Consider the following 19,460-nt stretch of genomic DNA (forward strand, 5'->3'; position numbering starts at 1 on the left):
GTAGAGTGTGTAGTTTGATTACGATATGTTAAGGAAAAATGCTAGGCAAAAAAATTGTGGGTCAGCAGATATATTGACACACCCTGTATAAAAGAAGGAGTTTGTGTTGTACGTCATCATAAGATGCGCCTTTATAATGAGAAAGTTAAAAGACTAATTTCTTTCCTTCTCTTTGTAGTAACTTTAACTTTAAAGCTGGTGGTAATAATAAAGATAGGTTCTGAGTATTCTGTGCAAATGGGGTGATGTAATCTGAAGTTTCTGGAAAGTCCAATTCAGGAACGAACACGTCAGTTTTCGTTTTTGCCGTGACGTCATCACACGTGTACGCAATATTCCAGCCATTTTAAAGCCGGTGTAAAAGCTTGGGGAAGGTGATCTGCCGAAAAACCATCAAAAACATAATATTTATTGTAAAGAATGGCTGAGGGATCGAAGTGAGTATAGTTAACTATCTGCTTATTCCGTCCAATTGTCTAAATTACCAATTTACTGTAAATTGGAGTGGTTTTGAATGGGCTGCGTTTGTTGTTTAAATTGCTCTGCTCAATTTCCCTGTGTCATCGCATACATTCACAATGCATTGTCTTGTGTACTGGCTCAGTGTATTCTTTCATTGCGTTGTAGTTCATGTTTGGCCATTCGGCCCATTGTGTTTAGCCCATTGGACGAGTTGTTATCTTTTTATACGGTACGATAAATTTGCCTTTCTATCTATGTGATTCAGTTCTAAATCCGTCTATCTGGACAGTCAAGTTGAGATTGAGAAGCGTAGTGCCCAATAATTTTAGAATGCCAATGAATGGACAATGGTAGATTCATCGAATCATGAACCTGAATTAGGCCTGTGCTTTTTCCTGACTTCACTTTGAATTACATGCACCGTATAATCAATACCACCAAAAAAATAATGAAAGTGAATGATGACATCAGGCATTTGGCAATCAATCATATATTGATCTCATTTATACTTAGTCAGTGATCAAGGTTTAACCCCTGGTGCTGGTCTTAGTCGAGGACGGCTGATGAGTTGACTCGCAAGAAAAACCCAGTAGGCAGTACCAGGGGCAGCTGACGAGTTATCTCGACACATGTGACTGGTTAAGTTTACCCGACTTTACTCCATTTTACTTGTTCCGATCGAACCGTTCGATGATAAGCTAAACTTGCACAGATCGCTATTTAGTGACTTCAGCTATCGCAGATGGCAGCACATGTCAACTCCTATTTTCTGCTTTTTGGTAGACAACTTCCAGAAAGCGTACTTTGACACTGGTGCAGGTCATTGGCTGGAAATGAACAAATCTACAGTGGGAAAAGTCAATATTCTGCAAATCAAATAAGTTATTTTCGAAATAATGTCTGTTTCTTCATGTCAAATTTATTTTGTTTTGCCCCAAAATAATCCTGTCCAGGGGAAAGTACCCTGTCTTCAATAAAACACACTTTTCATTGCTTTGTTTTCAGTCAAGAAGATTTGCAGACTGCCATCCTGCGCAAGAAAGAGCGCCCAAATAGACTGATTGTAGAAGAAGCTGTGAATGATGACAATTCAGTGGTGGCCTTGTCGCAGGTAAGAGGATTCAAACATTTAGACGGTAAACTTTGGTTACTTCTATGATTATGAATCAAATTGACAGAAACAAATTATCTGTAGTGTCATTGTCAAATGCAATGTTATTGTCAAATGCATTGTCAAATGCAATATCATTGTCAAATGTGTAAAAAAACTCTTTGTCTTATGATAAAATTTCCAAGAAGGGGAATACAGCAGCAAAATATATTGGTGTGGAGGGATTTCACTTGATAGTGCAACATGGGCCATTGGCATTTGGGACAAGGTGGGTATTGATGAAATTAAAAGGAGAATTGTAGGCCTTTCTTCACTGGCCATTTAAAGCTCATTTTGTTAAAGGCCAGAAGCCCCACGCTCAGATTTACCCGGGTATGGCAATTATCTCAAGGTGTGACGTAGCACAGCAGGCCAGTCCCACTTGTCCTAGTTCTCTGTGCTATGAATACATTACACCTATTACTCACTGAAATAACCTCAGTGTAAGAGATCATGTGACTGACTCATCTGTCAGTTGACTATCCAAATATGGCAGACTCCTCCCTCATCTGTCCATCAACCTGATGTACTAACGGTCATTACAGATAAAAATGTTTTAATATCTCATCAACTATACCAAAGGGAGGGCTGTATTTTGACAGACATGCAGATTAGATATTCATGAGTTTGGTAGACAAGTCTGAAGGAACACTTTGGACTGGTGCCAGAGATATCTGTGAGATTGTTGGAGAAAGTGTCGGAGGTTTGAATGCCCCGGTTATTGGTCACGTGACTGGATGTCAGCCATTAGGAGCTCCTTTTATAGCGGCTTCTGGCCTTTAATGTGTATTTAGGTTGTCGGGTTCTCTGGCACGTGGCACCCTCGAAGTCTACGAGGCAAAAAAGCCTTTTTCAGACCTAGAAATGTGTTTTAACCGATGATACTTACGGTTACGCGTGCAGGTCTACCTATTAGCAATGTGATTTTGACCTAGAAATCAGACCTAGAAATAGGTGATTTCTAGTTGACATGGAAAATGGTCTAAAATAAAGAATATTTTTTTTAGATAGCCTCAAAATTAATCCTGGCATAAAGCCTGGCTTCTGCTTTTGAATGGCATGTTTCTTTTCTTTTTCCAGGCCAAGATGGATGAGCTTCAGCTCTTCCGTGGTGACACAGTCCTCCTGAAGGGAAAGAGGCGGCGTGATACTGTTTGTATTGTATTGTCCGATGAGACCGTATCGGACGACAAGATCAGAATCAACAGATGTGTCAGGAACAATCTGAGAGTACGTCTTGGGGACGTCGTCAGGTGAGTTGATGAAAAACTGCACTTAAAATTAAAAATCCAACTGTCACTAATTCTAAACCGCCAGAGACCCTCGAGAATCGGACCGAAAAATCCTTTGGCTCTGACTTTGATATCCTGACCAGTAAACTTCTGCCCTCCTCAAGAATGTTTGCAAGAAAACAAATGGTTGGGCAACGTTTAGCCTTCTTATCTTTAATTTCAAAAAGTGAGCCTCAACTCAACAACTAACTCTACAAAGACCGATATCCTGCTGAGTCTGTATGGTTTTTTGACCAGTGTGTTTTCGCTTACAGTATCCAGGCCTGTCCAGATGTGAAATACGGCAAGAGGATTCATGTTCTGCCCATTGACGACACAGTTGAGGGAATCACAGGGTAAGCTCATGTCTAAACAAGTTATTATTAGGATCACCTTTGTAATGATGTAGGTATTGTTTTGTTACAAAGCGAGTTGAGATGGTGAACATTTCAGACAGATTGTGCCATTCTGTCTGAATGTACCTTCCAGCAGGTGATGTTTTGAAATTATTTCGGGTTTATTTTGAAAACCATGCCATGCAGCCAGAATAAGTTTTGCTGTGAGATCTCCAGTGTAAAACATATCCAAGGCGAGGTTTACAGTGGTCGAAGAAAGATTCTGTACATGAAAGACAATTGTTACTCTGGCATCTGTTAACACTCTTGTTGATTTGCAGGAATCTCTTTGATGTGTTCCTAAAGCCTTACTTTTTGGAGGCGTACAGGCCATTGAGGAAAGGTGACATCTTTGTTGCGAGAGGAGGCATGCGAGCTGTTGAATTCAAAGTCATCGAGACTGATCCGTCTCCATATTGCATTGTTGCACCCGACACATTGATCCACTGCGAGGGAGACCCCGTCAAAAGAGAGGTGAGCATAATCATTATTCATTTTTGAGAGAAAATAGTGTCGTGCTTTTGATGGTCGTCCTAGACAGCATCCAGTAAGGTTTGGTAATCAAAATATGATTTTGAATTTTCAGAAACGAAATAAGCCATTGGACATATTTTCTGTACATTTTGAATGACATTTGGGTGTAAGATAAGAGAGTTTTGTCTAAAATTACAAGCATCCTCCAGCCGAGCAACAAGCATCTTGAATTCAACTTGAAAGGAAAAGATATCTAGGGCACTAGCATTGACCATCTTCTCCACCAGCCTTCTGAAGAATGATTGTGCCAGCTAAAGAAATTGTGTAATGTTGATCCGAATTCTGGTCCAGCTCACAAATTGATAGAAACAGTTCCCACCAATTCATTTTGCTGAACAAACTATTGACTTCGTATTCAATTTTGCTGTATGTATTGTTATTTAATCTTATTGAATACTCATGGTGACACTGTGCCTATTTAATCCTCACTACCATTATCATCTCAGGAAGAAGAGGAGGCATTGAATGAGGTTGGCTATGATGACATCGGTGGCTGCCGCAGACAGTTGGCACAGATCAAAGAAATGGTGGAGCTCCCACTTCGCCATCCACAACTTTTTAAGGCAATCGGTGTCAAGGTAAGTAAATATCTCTTGCAGTCTGAGTGGGAGATTGTCTCGTCATGTCATTATCGGAGAGCTCACTGAGGTCACGGCATGTGGCGTGCAATTACTCATTACATACATGACCATGGAGTATTCAAATGGCTACCCCTGTACAGATTTTAAGCTAGATCAACAATTCTCCGCTGACGCTTTGTCTGCTCTCTTGCACATGATGTACTTGTTGCTAGTTACCTGTTTCCATTTGATTGAATAGATGTTCCTTGATGAACTTGCTATCCTTGGGTGCTCAAGTCTCGTTGGGCAGCACTTGACTTGCATTGGTATTGTTTCTGAACAAAAATTTTCATTTTCATTTCAGCCTCCACGAGGTATCTTGCTGTACGGACCACCAGGAACAGGAAAGACCCTGATCGCAAGAGCTGTGGCCAATGAAACAGGAGCGTTCTTTTTCCTCATCAATGGTTAGTATGGTGTTTTATTGATTTGAGCTGAATCTTGCTATATTTTTAACCTTGACAGGTATTCTTGGAGAGTGCAGTGGTGCCGTGGTGAGTGACAGGTATGTCTGACTCCTGACCGCGAGGTGGTAGGTTTGTGTCCTCCGACCAGCTGCGATCAGTTTGCTGTTAGTGATGCACATAGTGGCTGCACTTACCATGATGACTGAGATGTTTTACCACTTTATGCAAGAATCCCTTTAAAAATGTGGGGTGGATACAATGAATTAAATCCTTTTTCACTTCAGGGCCTGAAATCATGAGCAAGTTGGCTGGCGAGTCTGAGAGCAATCTGAGGAAAGCGTTCGAAGAAGCTGAGAAAAATGCCCCAGCCATCATCTTCATTGATGAGTTGGATGCCATTGCACCCAAGAGGGAGAAGGTGAGAATGATTGGTTTTCTAACACTAACAGTGACCAAATATATCTGTGAAAGATATATCTTATCTTATATTTGACAGCTCAAAAAGTTATATGTGACAGTTTTGTGCTGCTTTTGAATTGGACTGCAGGCCAATTGTAAGACTAAGGCCTTTTGCATGAAGGTGTGAATTAGGTTCTGGGTGTCGTATGACCATTGGAAAGACATGTCACATGCATGTCTTATTTCTTTGGCAGATAAGATTACATAGACTGTTACACCTAAAGATGTATAACCTTTAAAATCAAGAAGACCAGTTCAAAGAGTTGCTTACCTCGCTTGAAGTTGTAAAATCTTGAGCTGCAGAAGCTTTATAGCGACATGTGTTTTGATGGCACTGAGATGTGCCATAACATAATGACTTGATTTTCATGCAGCGACCGTGCGATTTGTATAACCGAACAAATATCGATGTACTTTCCAGACCCATGGTGAAGTTGAGCGCAGAATTGTCTCGCAGCTTCTGACCTTGATGGACGGTTTGAAGCAGAGGGCTCACGTCGTTGTCATGGCAGCCACAAATCGACCAAACAGTATCGACTCCGCTCTCAGAAGATTCGGACGATTTGATCGTGAGGTAGACATCGGAATTCCAGATGCAACTGGACGACTTGAGATTCTCCGCATCCACACCAAGAATATGAAGCTGTCTGATGATGTAGATCTTGAGCAGGTAAGATCATTGCCTATGTTGACACATCCAAATTCAAGCCCGGTCTTGAGCAGACGATATCGAAGGCCCTCATTTGCTCAAATCAAGGACGGTTAGAAAATATTTTAAGAAAAGTCTATCCCGAGGAATCCTATGAACATTCTAGATATTCTATTACGCGTTGAAACATTTTGCCAAGTTCTGTGCAGGACCTGCCAGATATCCAAAATTGCAACGCTGATCTTGATATTTATAGTATATCAACTCCCGTCCTGCCTCTTTCAGGTTGCTCGCGAGACCCATGGTCATGTTGGTGCCGATTTGGCTGCCCTGTGTTCAGAAGCTGCCCTTCAACAAATTCGAGGCAAGATGGATCTGATAGACTTGGAAGACGAGACAATTGACGCCGAGGTCCTAGACTCTCTCGCTGTCACACAGGAGGACTTCAGGGTGAGTCGCAGATATATGTTCTTTCTTCTTCATTTGTTTGTGAAAGTGATACCAACATTTTAACAAGTTTGCTGATTTTCTTGTTGGTTCTTTCCCGGCTGTTTTTTCCAGGTTGCCAGGTCTGATCTTTATAGTGTGTGTTGCCATATCGGTAACCAAACTTTATTATTTCAAATATTTGTTTTATTTATTTGCCAAGAAAGTAACGATCGTGAACCCATTTTCCAACCAGCAAGTCCATGTGCATTTAGATTAGAGTTTGACTCGTTGAGTTTATGAAACTGTTGGTAAAACATTTCTTTTCTTCTTTACTCTTGTTTTTTGTCTTCAGTGGGCTCTAAGCAAAAGTAACCCAAGTGCCCTCAGGGAGACATCTGTTGAGGTGCCGTCAGTCACATGGGATGATGTTGGAGGCTTGGAGAATGTCAAGAAAGAGCTGCAGGAATTGGTTCAGGTGAGTCTAACGAAGGATGTGCTTCTTCTCTCTCTCGAAGCTAAGATGTCATTGAATGTTGGGTAAGAAGTTCTAGTGCACTGGTAGGTGAAAACGTACAAGTGTTAACTATTGAAGCAAGTGGTGAAAATATGCATTCTTTGCTTTAGCACGTGTACCATCACATGAAACGTAGACTATCACTATGTGGAAAAACAAAAGTAAGCCAGTTTCAACTGGCCTGCAAGATATGAATGACCAATTGGAAATAACCCTTGGGCCATGGTGGAGTGTGTCGTCAAGCTGCGTATTCATAGACTGTGATGTGTTCATTTGTAAACTCGTAGATTTATGCCCGTGTTTCCATTGTCTCCATTACTTGTTCCCTGGTAAAATCAATGGGAATATCAAAAAGGCCTAACTGGTTCCTTTAGTGTGTGGTGCGTCACGAGGTCATAAGCAATCTGGGAAAAATTGCACTAGTGAACTGTCTGATACGTATCCTAAGGTAAGAGGTGTCCTGCCACAAACTTTTAAAACTACTTTTTTTCCTTTGCAGTATCCAGTTGAACATCCGGACAAATTCCTGAAATTTGGTATGACCCCATCCAAGGGTGTGCTATTCTATGGACCACCTGGTTGTGGAAAGACGCTGCTCGCCAAGGCCATTGCTAATGAGTGCCAGGCTAACTTCATCTCGATCAAGGGACCAGAGCTGTTGACCATGTGGTTTGGAGAATCTGAGGCAAACGTGCGAGACATATTCGACAAGGCCCGACAGGCAGCTCCGTGCGTCCTCTTCTTCGATGAGTTGGACTCAATCGCCAAGGCTCGTGGCGGTAACGTTGGTGATGGTGGTGGCGCTGCCGATCGTGTCATCAACCAGCTTCTGACCGAGATGGACGGTATGTCGTCAAAGAAGAACGTTTTCATCATTGGCGCGACCAACAGGCCAGACATCATTGACCCTGCCATCCTGCGACCTGGACGTCTCGACCAGTTGATATATATTCCATTGCCAGATGAGAAGTCTAGAATATCGATCCTAAAGGCCAACCTACGAAAGTCACCAATTTCTAAGGTATGTTTACATTTTCTGTATGCACAATTATACATAGGGGTTTCTGCCCTTCTCCTTGAAGAAGGAGTCACATTCTCAACACTGTCGGCACAAACTTCCAGCAGAATTTTAGCTTTGTATATTATCTGATCATTTGTCCTCCTCTCTTAATGTCTGTCCTAGTTAACCTGGAGATAGACAAATGCAGCAAATGAGACCTAATGTATCCACTTTCCAGTTGACTACAGGTGACTCTTGTCTCCAAATTTTGTACTGTATAGATACATTATTTGAGATTTCACTAACGGTGCAGTGTTATTCTGATCTGTTGAACTTAACAGTTGAAAATATATTCAAATAAAATTGATGGATTCTTGCAGGGCATCGACCTGGATTTCCTAGCCAAGAACACAGACGGTTACAGTGGTGCTGACTTGACTGAAATCTGCCAGAGAGCTTGTAAACTTGCAATCCGAGAGGCCATTGAGGCAGACATTCGCCGAGAGCGTGAACGAGAACAGGAGGGTGACATGGAGACAGACGATTATGATCCCGTACCAGAGATTAGGAGTGATCACTTTGAAGAGGCGATGAAGTTTGCGCGCCGATCTGTTACGAAGAACGACATCCGAAAATATGAAATGTTCGCACAGACCCTGTCGCAGACGAGAGGCTTTGGAGACAATTTCAGGTAATAAAGCGTGTATGAAGAGCTGGAAAACACCGTCTGGTGGACTTTGATCTTGAAAACTTCTTTGAATCCTCCTTCTTACCCCAGTTCAGATCGCGCAATATCTGTTCAGGTTTACCTGGAGGTAAAGCGATGTGTCAGCAAGTCATTTCAATTTTCAGCATTCATTTGATGATTGATAGACTTGCTGCCCTACATATCATATCATAAAGTGCCTCCCGCCAGTCTCTAGACAGTATTGTATGCTTGTATCATATGTTGGCTTTCAAGGCAGATAGCACAGACTGTGGAGTCTTTAACTCTCCTCCTAACTTTAGTTCAGATCATAGGTGTATGTTTATGAACTGCGAGTCGTTTCTGCAGTCAACAGATAGACCAGCAGCCAAACATGTTTTTCAATGTTTGCTGCTATGCTTAAGGGAATTTAAAGGAGCTTCTTATCAAAAAAAAATAAATTAAATGATAAGTTCCTCCTTCTTACCCCAGTTCCGATCTTTAGTGTCTGTTCTGGTTTACCTGGAGGCAGAGTGATGTGAACTGCGAGTTGTTTCTACAGTCAACAGATAGACCAGTAGCCAAACATGTTTTACAATGTTTGCTGATATGCTTAAGGGAATCTAAAGGAACTTCTTGTAAAAAAAAAAATTAAATGACAAGTTCCTCCTTCTTACCCCAGTTCCGATCTTTAGTGTCTGTTCTGGTTTACCTGGAGGTAAAATGAAAGGGCGATTGTGTTCTTACTCGTTAGTCAGCGTTTTAGTTGGCTATGGGCTGAGCCTCTCCCGACAGTTCCAGAAAATCTCATCTGCACGTCCAATTTGTAAGTTTCATGAAAATACTGTCTTACCATGTGTTCATGTGCAACTTATCATTGACTCAAACAGAAGAGGCACTGACAGTCCCCAATGTGAAGTTTCTGACGATGTAACATTTTGTTTGCAGGTTCCCACAGGGTGGTGGTCCAAATCAAGGAGGACCAAGTCGTGGAAATGATTCCAGCCACTACGCGCAGGACGATGCTGACGATGATCTCTACAGTTAATTCAAACGAGGGGCAGGAGGAATCGAAGCGTGTGGACATGTTTGTAAGGGATGTGTAGTCTTATTGAAGGATCTTTCTAGCTGGATGGATGGAGGAAATAAATGATGTTTGCTTGAACTATAGTGTTTCCATAATTTCTTTTTTTTGTTCCACTATAGGATTGTGAACAGTGGGACTTAGCACTATAGACATTATTCCTTCACACCTGTTGTGTACTGTACAATCAGCATATTGCTTTAGCACACCCTTTGAAGATTCAAGGACATTCACTTCCAACAAATGTTTGCGGGAGTGAATTTTCCACGGTCAACATTTGTAGTCAACTTTTAGATTTTCACCGCCGACGCAAATGTATCTTCTCGTTTCCTGTTAAAAACTCCAGCGCAGATCGTAAGCTAGATTCGGCCTGCTGAATATGTGGATAATCACGCTGAATATGTGGATAATCACGTTCCATTCAGAAACCCCGTATGGGAATTCCACGATGCATTGCTTTGATCCTGACTGCTGTGCGGGAAATGGGGCGGGCATTGTTTCGCTTGTACAAAATTCCCTCTTAACTTCTTCTGTGAGTATATTCTTGCATTTTGCATGTCACCTCAATGATCCAAGACATACTGCTGCTGGTGTTTGTGTTATCTTGAACTTGAAACAAAAAAAACTTCTCTACAATCGGACAAGTTTGCGTCAATGTTTTGACCGTCTTGCTCAATGTTAAAAATAGATCTGCAAAGTAATGGGTGAAAACCGACACTGTTCTTGAGGTGCGGCAAAGGCCTGTTTACTTACATGTCCCTTTCATCTTGGGTCTCAAACGGGTGGGCAGATTGCCATATGCTTGATTGTGTTGGACCATGGAACACAAACACTTACCGTACACTTCACTTTTCGCTGAATACCCAAGGATGTGAAAAAAACTCCAAATTAAAACTTATTTATTGTACTATCGGACTTTCTAAGCTGCATTTACTACTGAAGCAGGTTCATGTGCTAGAAAATTTAAATATACATCGATCAGCCATCTTATTTATATTTGTAGATATGTGAAAAACACTCCCCTTCATTATAGCTTGTATTTTGACCTGGTTGAAATTGTCGTATCTTGTGAAAGTTAAACATTCCCTGTCGGTAGGTTCAGTTGAAAAAGACGAGGATTTCATTCCTCTTCCTGTATTGTAAACCGCCAATGTATCTGTTTCTATTATTCCTGACCACTCAATTCAAGTTTACCAAAGTGAAGTTGCTGGAACAATTAGAACTGAATTGGAAGAAGAAAATGTTTAAAATAAAAATAAAATGTATATGATTCATATGGCTTGAACAACTACCGTAGTTAAGTATGCTGCAGTATTTATTCGTTTGAATTCACTTGTACAGTTCTGTATGTTGCAGTTCATAATTTAGTCTATGTATGTAATCTTTAATGTGAAAGAAATATCTGCACTCATTATAAGAATATGATGTACAATGCTCTGCTGTGTGATGTACCTTGAGCACAGAGAGAAATAAAGTTGCAGATATTGATTTGTTAAACGCGTTTTTTGTTTTCTTCTGTCATGCAGCTATGGCCCAAAGCCTGCAAGTTCTGTGTATGACTTGGCCATCTTGAGGTCGTGCCCCTGTGGTGGAGGACATCTTCATGTACAAGACGAGACCACATTTATTTGGTTCTTCCGTTTACTAGCAAGCAACTCTCAGGATGAGATCTAAATACTAGTCTTGTGCCTTGTGGGCAACGTCTGTTCACTCCAGTTTTCTCGCTGGTGGATGTTTGAAGAGACTTGGACAAGACACTGTGAATGAAACAGCAGTACATGTGTGACAAGCTGTTCCTACATTGTACGTGTCTTGGAAATGGAGAACGTCATATTTGCCTCGAAAGGAGGATCATTCACTCGACCAATGAAGGGGGAAGTTGGAGAGGGACAGTCAACTAAAAAGGTCCGATCAATTGGCACAACCTGGTGTGGGGCTATTGTGTAGTGTCATTGCAGTTCTCTGTATATCAATTGCCTGATACTGGGTACTAGGATAGATATCGGATTGTACCCGTATGTACAAACACTGAGATTTCAAAATGCTTTTCCTTAAAGTTTATGCAGAAAGGCATAGTGTATTAAAACACTACAAAAATATTCATGAAATTTTCAGTGAAAGCATTTACATGTACACCTTAACATGTACGCGTCTTCATTCAGAATTTCTGAGATGCATGCCAGATGGTCTGTTCATTTTCTGCAAAAAAAGTTGGCTGTCCCAGGGAGTTCTGCCACTGAGCCCCATAGCACTGTGCTCAGGGAGGTGTCCTTTGGTCAGTATTGCTCTCTATTCTTCAGTCATGTCGGTAGGCCTTGAATCCATCAACTGTTCACTTCACCAAATGAACCTTTGGCTTATTTGCCCATTGGATTACCAGGGTAATGAAATCGAGGCCACAAGTTAGTTTACAAGGCCAAGGGAACAACCTCTGACACGCAGCATCAGGGAGCAGGTCTGAATTGCTGGAGTCTGGTCTCCAGCTCTCATCTTCATTCATACTATTCATATATCCCACATTGTCCAAAAGAATTATGGACACCTCATGGTTGTGATAAGTCCCATGCTACGATTCTCGTCCTGGTCTTTCTAGCCACAGTCTCCTCTTCATGCACACACACAGTTATACTCACAGGCATTGCATCAAGTGTGGTTATTGGATTTAGGGGGAAATAATGAATTCTGAAGGTTTAGTACAAAAGAATTTATTGAGTAACATTTGTTTGAAATACAGTAGAACCTCTCTATTAAATACACCCATGGGACTGACAAGTGCTGTCCTTGATAGAGAGGTGTCCTGATAAGAGAGGTCAAATTAAATGGAAAAAACAATTTGGGACCAAAACTAGTGTCCTTAATAGAGAGGTTGTCCTTAATAGAGTCTAGAGGTGTCCGCTAAGGGAGGTTCTGCTGTATACATTTTCAATTTTTGTGAACTATGATTACACGTATGAATATGAATTGAATATGATTTGAAAAGTCGTCAAATTGCTTCCGATAATTATCGAATGTGTGTTGTTTACCACACTGTTATCAGAGCATCTTGAGGAAATCAGGGGTTACTGTTCACAGTGCAGGGCCGGAGAAGCGAACATTAACCCCTGATTTCTTCAGGATGTTACCAGAGCGAAGCACATTACAACTTTGAGGTAGACAGATCAGGAGAGTTCAACACGCTGCCTTTTGATTGCACTAAGATTTAGTAATCGGAAATTAACAATCATGATTTGACAAATTGCATTTCATTTTGTGAAACGATATACTCGGGGGGGGGGGGAAATTTATCATTTAATTCTTTATGAACTTTCGAATCAATCATAACTTTTCAGATTTTTGTTATGACAGTTAAGCTGGGGTGGTCCTCACTGGATGCAGGCCCGAAGGCATGGTTTGAATATGTGGCCCAATGTCAACACTTGCAGAGGAGGCTGGGTTACTGACTGAAAAGTGCTCATCCAATATGAACGTCTCCAGACCCTGGACAAATTTTAAATTCAAGATTTTCAAGAATCTATTGCATATTCACTTACACATTGAGGTGGGGATGATGGTATAGAAAGCTGGACATCTATAGTACAAGTTCAAGATGATAAATGGTACCCCAGCTTATCCACCATTATTTTTCAGGTAGCTAAACTAGCTTTCTTTGTATGACTCAGTTTCTTGTACAGTTGTTTCAGATGATTTTTACGGTCATTCAAACAACCCAGAAATGAGTTTGCATAGCCTGGGATAGTATTATCTGTACCCAGATCATCGGCCAAAACTTGTCCATCATCCCATATCAAGTCGAAGCCCCCAACTCTTTTCTCTTTCCCACTGAGTCTCCCCTCCATGTCTACAATATTGATCATGTCCTCTAGTAGGCCACACTTGAGATCGTAGTCATCAGGACCGCTGGCTGTCAGAGATGGGGAGGCGTTCACCTCAATCAACCAAGGCTTCAGGTTTTTATCGAGGAGAATGTCGTAACCGTACAACTCAAAACAATGCTTGTCATTGATCATAACCTTTTGAACACTTAGAAGACTTTTGATGAAAATGTTATCCATTTCTGAAAAGCATTCTTCAACTTTTTCAAGGCCATGCTGTGCAATCAAGAATTCCCTGAGCTGTTGTGTCGACCACTTACAACCTTTCTCCGGATCGTAATCCGGCGCCGTTTTCTGAATGGCGACATTCGTTAAATGAACATAAGCGTCATCTATTGAGCTGAGAGAATACCTAGTCAGCGAGAATCTGGCAAACCCTCCACGATACAACCAAACCTTGAGGGGAACATAACTCATCACCAAAACATAAATCCTGATGTCAAATTTCCTCCCTCCAATCACCAATGGATTTTCGATGTAACGAGATACAACGTACGTCTCCGGAGCATCTTTAGGTACAGTATCGTTCAGCTGATGCTGATATTCGCCCTTTTTCCAGTCAGTGATATCCTTCAGCCTCCGAAACAAGAAGATACCCTTCCCCTGAGATTTTGCCACCGGCTTCATAATCCAAACAGTGCCCGGATTTTTCTTGAATTCCTCAACAAAAATATGATATTCGGATGGCAACTCGAAAGTTGTCGGATAAAAATCAAATTTCTGAGCCTCTAACTTTCCTTGTTCCTTTTCCACTTGTTTCCGCATCCTTTTCAGATTTTTCACCATCAAGTTTTTCCTTGTTAACTCATAATGATTTCTAAAGTGACAGATTCTCACGTGTTCTTGAAGATAGCAGTTGTCAAAGTACTCCTTCATCCACATGACATCACACCAATAAAAATCCCAATCATTACTGTCGCCGCCAACATCTTGCCAACCACGAGCTTTTATTACGTCATAGATGGTGTTGGTGAATCCACAACGGTATCTAACTGGTCTGTCAGCAATGATTCCTCTTGGTCTTTGAGAGCCAGCTTTCTGGGAGTACCCAGAAATTTTTCCACCTCTTGACATGATGGGAGTGAAATTAATGTAATCACATCAGAATCTGCAGGACACCTGAAAAAAAGATTGCGATTATTATCATGCACTAATGACCAATGGGAATGGCACTGCATCATTAGAATATGGTGGCCATGGGATCCTTTATTTGGTTTACTGTCGTTTCGCTACATTGCCAGTTCGCTACCAGTCGTTTCGCTACATGTGGCGGTCGTTTCGCTACATGGTAGCTCTGTAAATCTGAAACAGCATGTCACCTTCGAAACTCACAGGTCTGGTCACACCCTGGATGTTGCAGTAACATTCAACGACAGCCAGTTGCTTAAGGATGTGACGCAGTGTGACATGGTCTCCGATCACCATCTCTTTCTATGTCACATTTCTCAGCCAAAGCCCTCACCCGTTCAAACGGAGGTTAGCACCAGAAAGTTTCGGGCCATCGACCCAGCATTGGTGGAACGGGACATTGCCTCGCTTGACATTGCCTCTAGTGACGCCCCTGTGTCGGAACTGTGTGAACGGTACAACACCCAGCTGAGAGCTGTCCTTGACAACCACGCTCCTGCACATAAACGACTGGTAACAATTCGATCATCCCACCCTTGGTACTCTGATGAACTACGCGAGGCCAAAAAACATAAAAGAGCTTCTGAGCGCCTGTGGCGTAGAACCAAACTTACTGTTCATCTCGAGATGTTTCGTGAGTCAAGAACGAGCTATAACAAACTACTTCGTGCAACGAAGGCACAGTATTTCCAGGACAAAATCATCGAAGTGAAATCGGATAGAAAAGCCCTTCAAAGGGTTTTTAATGACATTCTCCTCAAGGACAAGGAGGTCAAACTGCCCGACCATGACGATCCTGCCAAGCTTGCCGATCAGTTCGCGGAATATTTCGATGAGAAAGTAAAGGGCATCCGTCAAGGACTTCCTGCCCGGAGTGATGTGCGATGGCCAACGACAGCATCAAACACCCAACCATCACTTGGGTGTTTTGATCCAGTTGATGACGCTGAATTGCTTAGTGTTATCAAACGGTCACCTAAGAAGTCGTGTGACCTTGACCCCATGCCAACTTGGTTGCTAGTATCCTCCATCTCAGCAGTCATTCCCATCATCAAGGTGATCGTAAACAGATCCATGGCTGATGGAGTGGTGCCAGACTCGATGAAAGAAGCGTTGGTTTTTCCTCTGCTCAAAAAACCATCCCTAGACCAGGAGATTATGAAAAACTATCGACCTGTCAGCAATCTGACTTTCCTCTCAAAGGTACTTGAACGAGTGGTCGCTGCGCGCCTCAAAGCGTACATGGACATTCACGATCTCCATGACACTTTCCAGTCAGCATACAAGCAGGGTCACAGCACGGAGACTGCCCTGCTTAAGGTACAGAACGACATTCGATGCATGGTGGACGAACATGGAGCCGCGATTCTCGTTCTTCTTGATCTTAGTGCCGCGTTTGACACAGTTGACCACGAGATTCTCCTTGGTAGATTGGGTGATTTGTTGGGTGTATCTGGCACTGCCCTTGCATGGTTCCGCTCATACCTGACATGCCGTAGTCAGCGTGTGGTAATAAACGGGAACCTATCGACTGCGAAACCACTTTGCTTTGGTGTCCCTCAAGGATCGGTCCTTGGACCGATTCTTTTCCTCGTTTACATTCTACCACTCGGAGAACTGCTTAGAGGATGTGACATTCAAAGGCATGGATTTGCGGATGACACACAGGTCTACAGGGCCATTACTGCCTTGCGCGACAGATCTGCTATCCCTCATCAGGTGAAGGAGCTGAGTGAGAAACTGGCAATCATTCACCAGTGGCTTGCCGATAACAAGCTGAAAGGAAATCCAGATAAGACTGAAGTCCTCCTGTTTGGCACCCCGCAGTCGCTCAGGTCACTGGACATGCATTCAATCGATGTCGCGGGAACTGGGATTAGTGTGTCAAATGTTCCTATTAGGAATCTAGGTGTGCTTTTTGACTCATCCCTCTCTATGGACGCCCATGTGAGCAACATCGTCCGTGTGTGTTCTTATCACCTGCGCAACATTGGCAGAGTAAGAAAAGAGTTGACTGATGAAGCTGCTGGGTGCCTGACTCGGGCGATGGTCCTTTCTCGCCTCGACTACTGTAATAGCAGCCTTGCTGGCTGCAGTCAGTCATCCGTGGCCAGACTTCAACTTGTCCAAAACCGTGCAGCCAGACTTGTTACCAGAACTAGGCGCTCTGATCACATCACGCCTGTCCTGAAGGAATTGCACTGGCTGCCGGTGGAGCAAAGAATGATTTACAAGTTGTTGGTCCTGGTCTACGGAGCGATACATGGCACAGCCCCCGGGTACCTTTGCAGCCTCATCACTCCCTACGTGCCAACCCGGCCACTAAGATCAGGGTCGCAGGATATTATAACTCAGCCAACATATAGACTCAAAACGTTTGGTGGGAGAGCATTCGAGATTCTTGCTCCCCAAATGTGGAACACTTTGGACGCCACACTGCGACAAGAGACCTCATTGGCCACATTCAAAAGTTCTCTAAAGACATTTCTATTTCGAGACTATTTCGGGGTGTGATTCAAACTAGGTGGGGAGCGCCACAGAACATTGCGACAGTGATATGGGGCGCTATAGAAATGCTAATTCTATCTAATTCTATCTAGGTCGTTTCGCTACATGGGTGGAGTCGTTTCGCTACATGATGGGTACGGTCGTTTCGCTTCATGGAGGACGTTTCGCTACATGGATGTAGGTAATTTAGCTACATCGTAGGTCGTTTCGCTACATGGGTGGAGTCATTATTTTTTCAAGTTTGTGCTAAACTCCGGGCTAAATATTTGTTGTGAATTTAGGGAAAAAATGCTCGAGTATACTACAATCAAGATGTACAGACCGGGGGAGCTGGCGGTACGTACCCATAAGTCTTTGCGGTAGTCTCGCGCGTACCGGATATAACCCATCAAGCTTTTCTCCTTCAGAGAAATACTGCGTTGCGCTCAAGTGCCTTATAAGGCTCGGCGGAAAGCCCCCCACATGGCACTTTCAAAGTCAATAACGATGTTATCGACGCGAACCTCTCCGACAATCTCCTTCAACCTTTGCAAGATTGCTTTATAATCGCGCTTCTTTCGGCCGGACATCAATGCAAACGCGAGGGGCAACTGTTTTAAAGCTGACATTAATGTCCGAGATCGCCGGCATTTCATCTTCGCAACAGATGAACAAATCCACCTCCTGAGTAAAGCAAAGACCTGGTACGCTGATGCCACGTTTAAACTTTGCCGGTCGCTTTCCGCCGAGTATTTCCAGGCATCAACATCACAGGATGTCTGTTCCACTGGACCCAAGCAATTTGGCGGAAAGTCCAAGAACTCGGCTTGCAAACGGCCTACGCGAACGATAGATGCCTGTGATGTTGATGCCTGGAAATACTCGGCGGAAAGCGACCGGCAAAGTTTAAACGTGGCATCAACGTACCAGGTCTTTGCTTTACTCAGGAGGTGGATTTGTTCATCTGTTGCGAAGATGAAATGCCGGCGATCTCGGACATTAATGTCAGCTTTAAAACAGTTGCCCCTCGCGTTTGCATTGATGTCCGGCCGAAAGAAGCGCGATTATAAAGCAATCTTGCAAAGGTTGAAGGAGATTGTCGGAGAGGTTCGCGTCGATAACATCGTTATTGACTTTGAAAGTGCCATGTGGGGGGCTTTCCGCCGAGCCTTATAAGGCACTTGAGCGCAACGCAGTATTTCTCTGAAGGAGAAAAGCTTGATGGGTTATATCCGGTACGCGCGAGACTACCGCAAAGACTTATGGGTACGTACCGCCAGCTCCCCCGGTCTGTACATCTTGATTGTAGTATACTCGAGCATTTTTTCCCTAAATTCACAACAAATATTTAGCCCGGAGTTTAGCACAAACTTGAAAAAATAATGACTCCACCCATGTAGCGAAACGACCTACGATGTAGCTAAATTACCTACATCCATGTAGCGAAACGACTCCACCCATGTAGCGAAACGTCCTCCATGTAGCGAAACGACCGTACCCATCATGTAGCGAAACGACTCCACCCATGTAGCGAAACGACCTACCATGTAGCGAAACGACCGCCACATGTAGCGAAACGACTTGTAGCGAACTGGCAATGTAGCGAAACAGCCCGATACCCTTTATTTCGTTACAGAGGAGGCATTCATGCACTGCAGAGATGACAATAAGTGTCTTCTTCTCATCCTGATCAAAAGTAACAGATGGGCCATGGGCCTGGCCCATGCCCATGCTCATGCATCAAAAATATGTAAGCTCGCCTTTTTGAATGCTAATGCTATGGATGGTCATGCCTAAACATGCTGAATGGTGGTGGTGAAAACTGGACAAGAGAAAAAACTCAACTGTTTCATATACTGATGCAATTTGGCTTGAATTGGCACTGTTTTAAATGGAAATCATATGGACACACCTTACAGTCATAAATACAACTCGTTTGAGCCTTAGACGAAGGCAGAAATATCACATTTGAGAAATTTCTTGGAAGGAAGTTGATGAAGACATTTCAACTTCGTGAAGATCGTCACAAATCGCCGTGGCAACAGAATGCTTGTGCTCCAAAAATGGTGACGTCATATATTTTGCGATGACCAAATTACACTAATTTCGATGACTTGATATTAGTGCGCGATTTTATATGATCAATAAAAATCATTGTCTTATAATATTTACATCTTTGTATGACTAAACAATACACAGTTTGTACAGAAAAACTTGAATTAGTGAATTCGATTGTAGTTTTTGGGTAAAAACAGCGAAATCCTGATAGAACTATATTCATATACTGATTGTTTACGTTGTGGGTGAACAGGCT

General features: G+C 42.7%; 2 protein-coding genes across 3 annotated transcripts; one reads left to right on the forward strand and one right to left on the reverse strand.

The window, feature by feature from the left end:
• Positions 1-340: 340 nt before the first annotated feature.
• On the forward strand, positions 341-11,156 carry LOC135486311 (transitional endoplasmic reticulum ATPase). The gene is made up of 14 exons (XM_064769007.1): positions 341-437; positions 1,468-1,573; positions 2,693-2,865; positions 3,159-3,239; positions 3,560-3,752; positions 4,259-4,390; positions 4,737-4,839; positions 5,124-5,257; positions 5,720-5,968; positions 6,233-6,397; positions 6,729-6,851; positions 7,390-7,911; positions 8,271-8,581; positions 9,524-11,156. The coding sequence occupies exons 1-14, from the start codon at positions 421-423 to the stop codon at positions 9,621-9,623; spliced, it is 2,409 nt and encodes an 802-aa protein (XP_064625077.1). The 5' UTR covers positions 341-420; the 3' UTR covers positions 9,624-11,156.
• A 1,230-nt stretch (positions 11,157-12,386) lies between these two features.
• On the reverse strand, positions 12,387-19,200 carry LOC135486190 (probable tubulin polyglutamylase TTLL9). 2 transcript variants are annotated; one of them, XM_064768834.1, is made up of 2 exons: positions 19,059-19,200; positions 12,387-14,639 (listed from the first exon to the last, which is right to left on the reverse strand). In XM_064768834.1, the coding sequence occupies exon 2, from the start codon at positions 14,603-14,605 to the stop codon at positions 13,283-13,285; it is 1,323 nt and encodes a 440-aa protein (XP_064624904.1). In that variant the 5' UTR covers positions 14,606-14,639; positions 19,059-19,200; the 3' UTR covers positions 12,387-13,282. The 2 variants fall into 2 exon arrangements, with proteins under 2 accessions (XP_064624904.1, XP_064624903.1); XM_064768833.1 differs by having other exon boundaries at positions 12,387-14,650.
• Between the last annotated feature and the right edge of the window lie 260 nt (positions 19,201-19,460).

Source organism: Lineus longissimus, chromosome 4 (assembly GCF_910592395.1).
Source record: "Lineus longissimus chromosome 4, tnLinLong1.2, whole genome shotgun sequence".
Lineage (NCBI taxonomy): Eukaryota > Metazoa > Nemertea > Pilidiophora > Heteronemertea > Lineidae > Lineus > Lineus longissimus.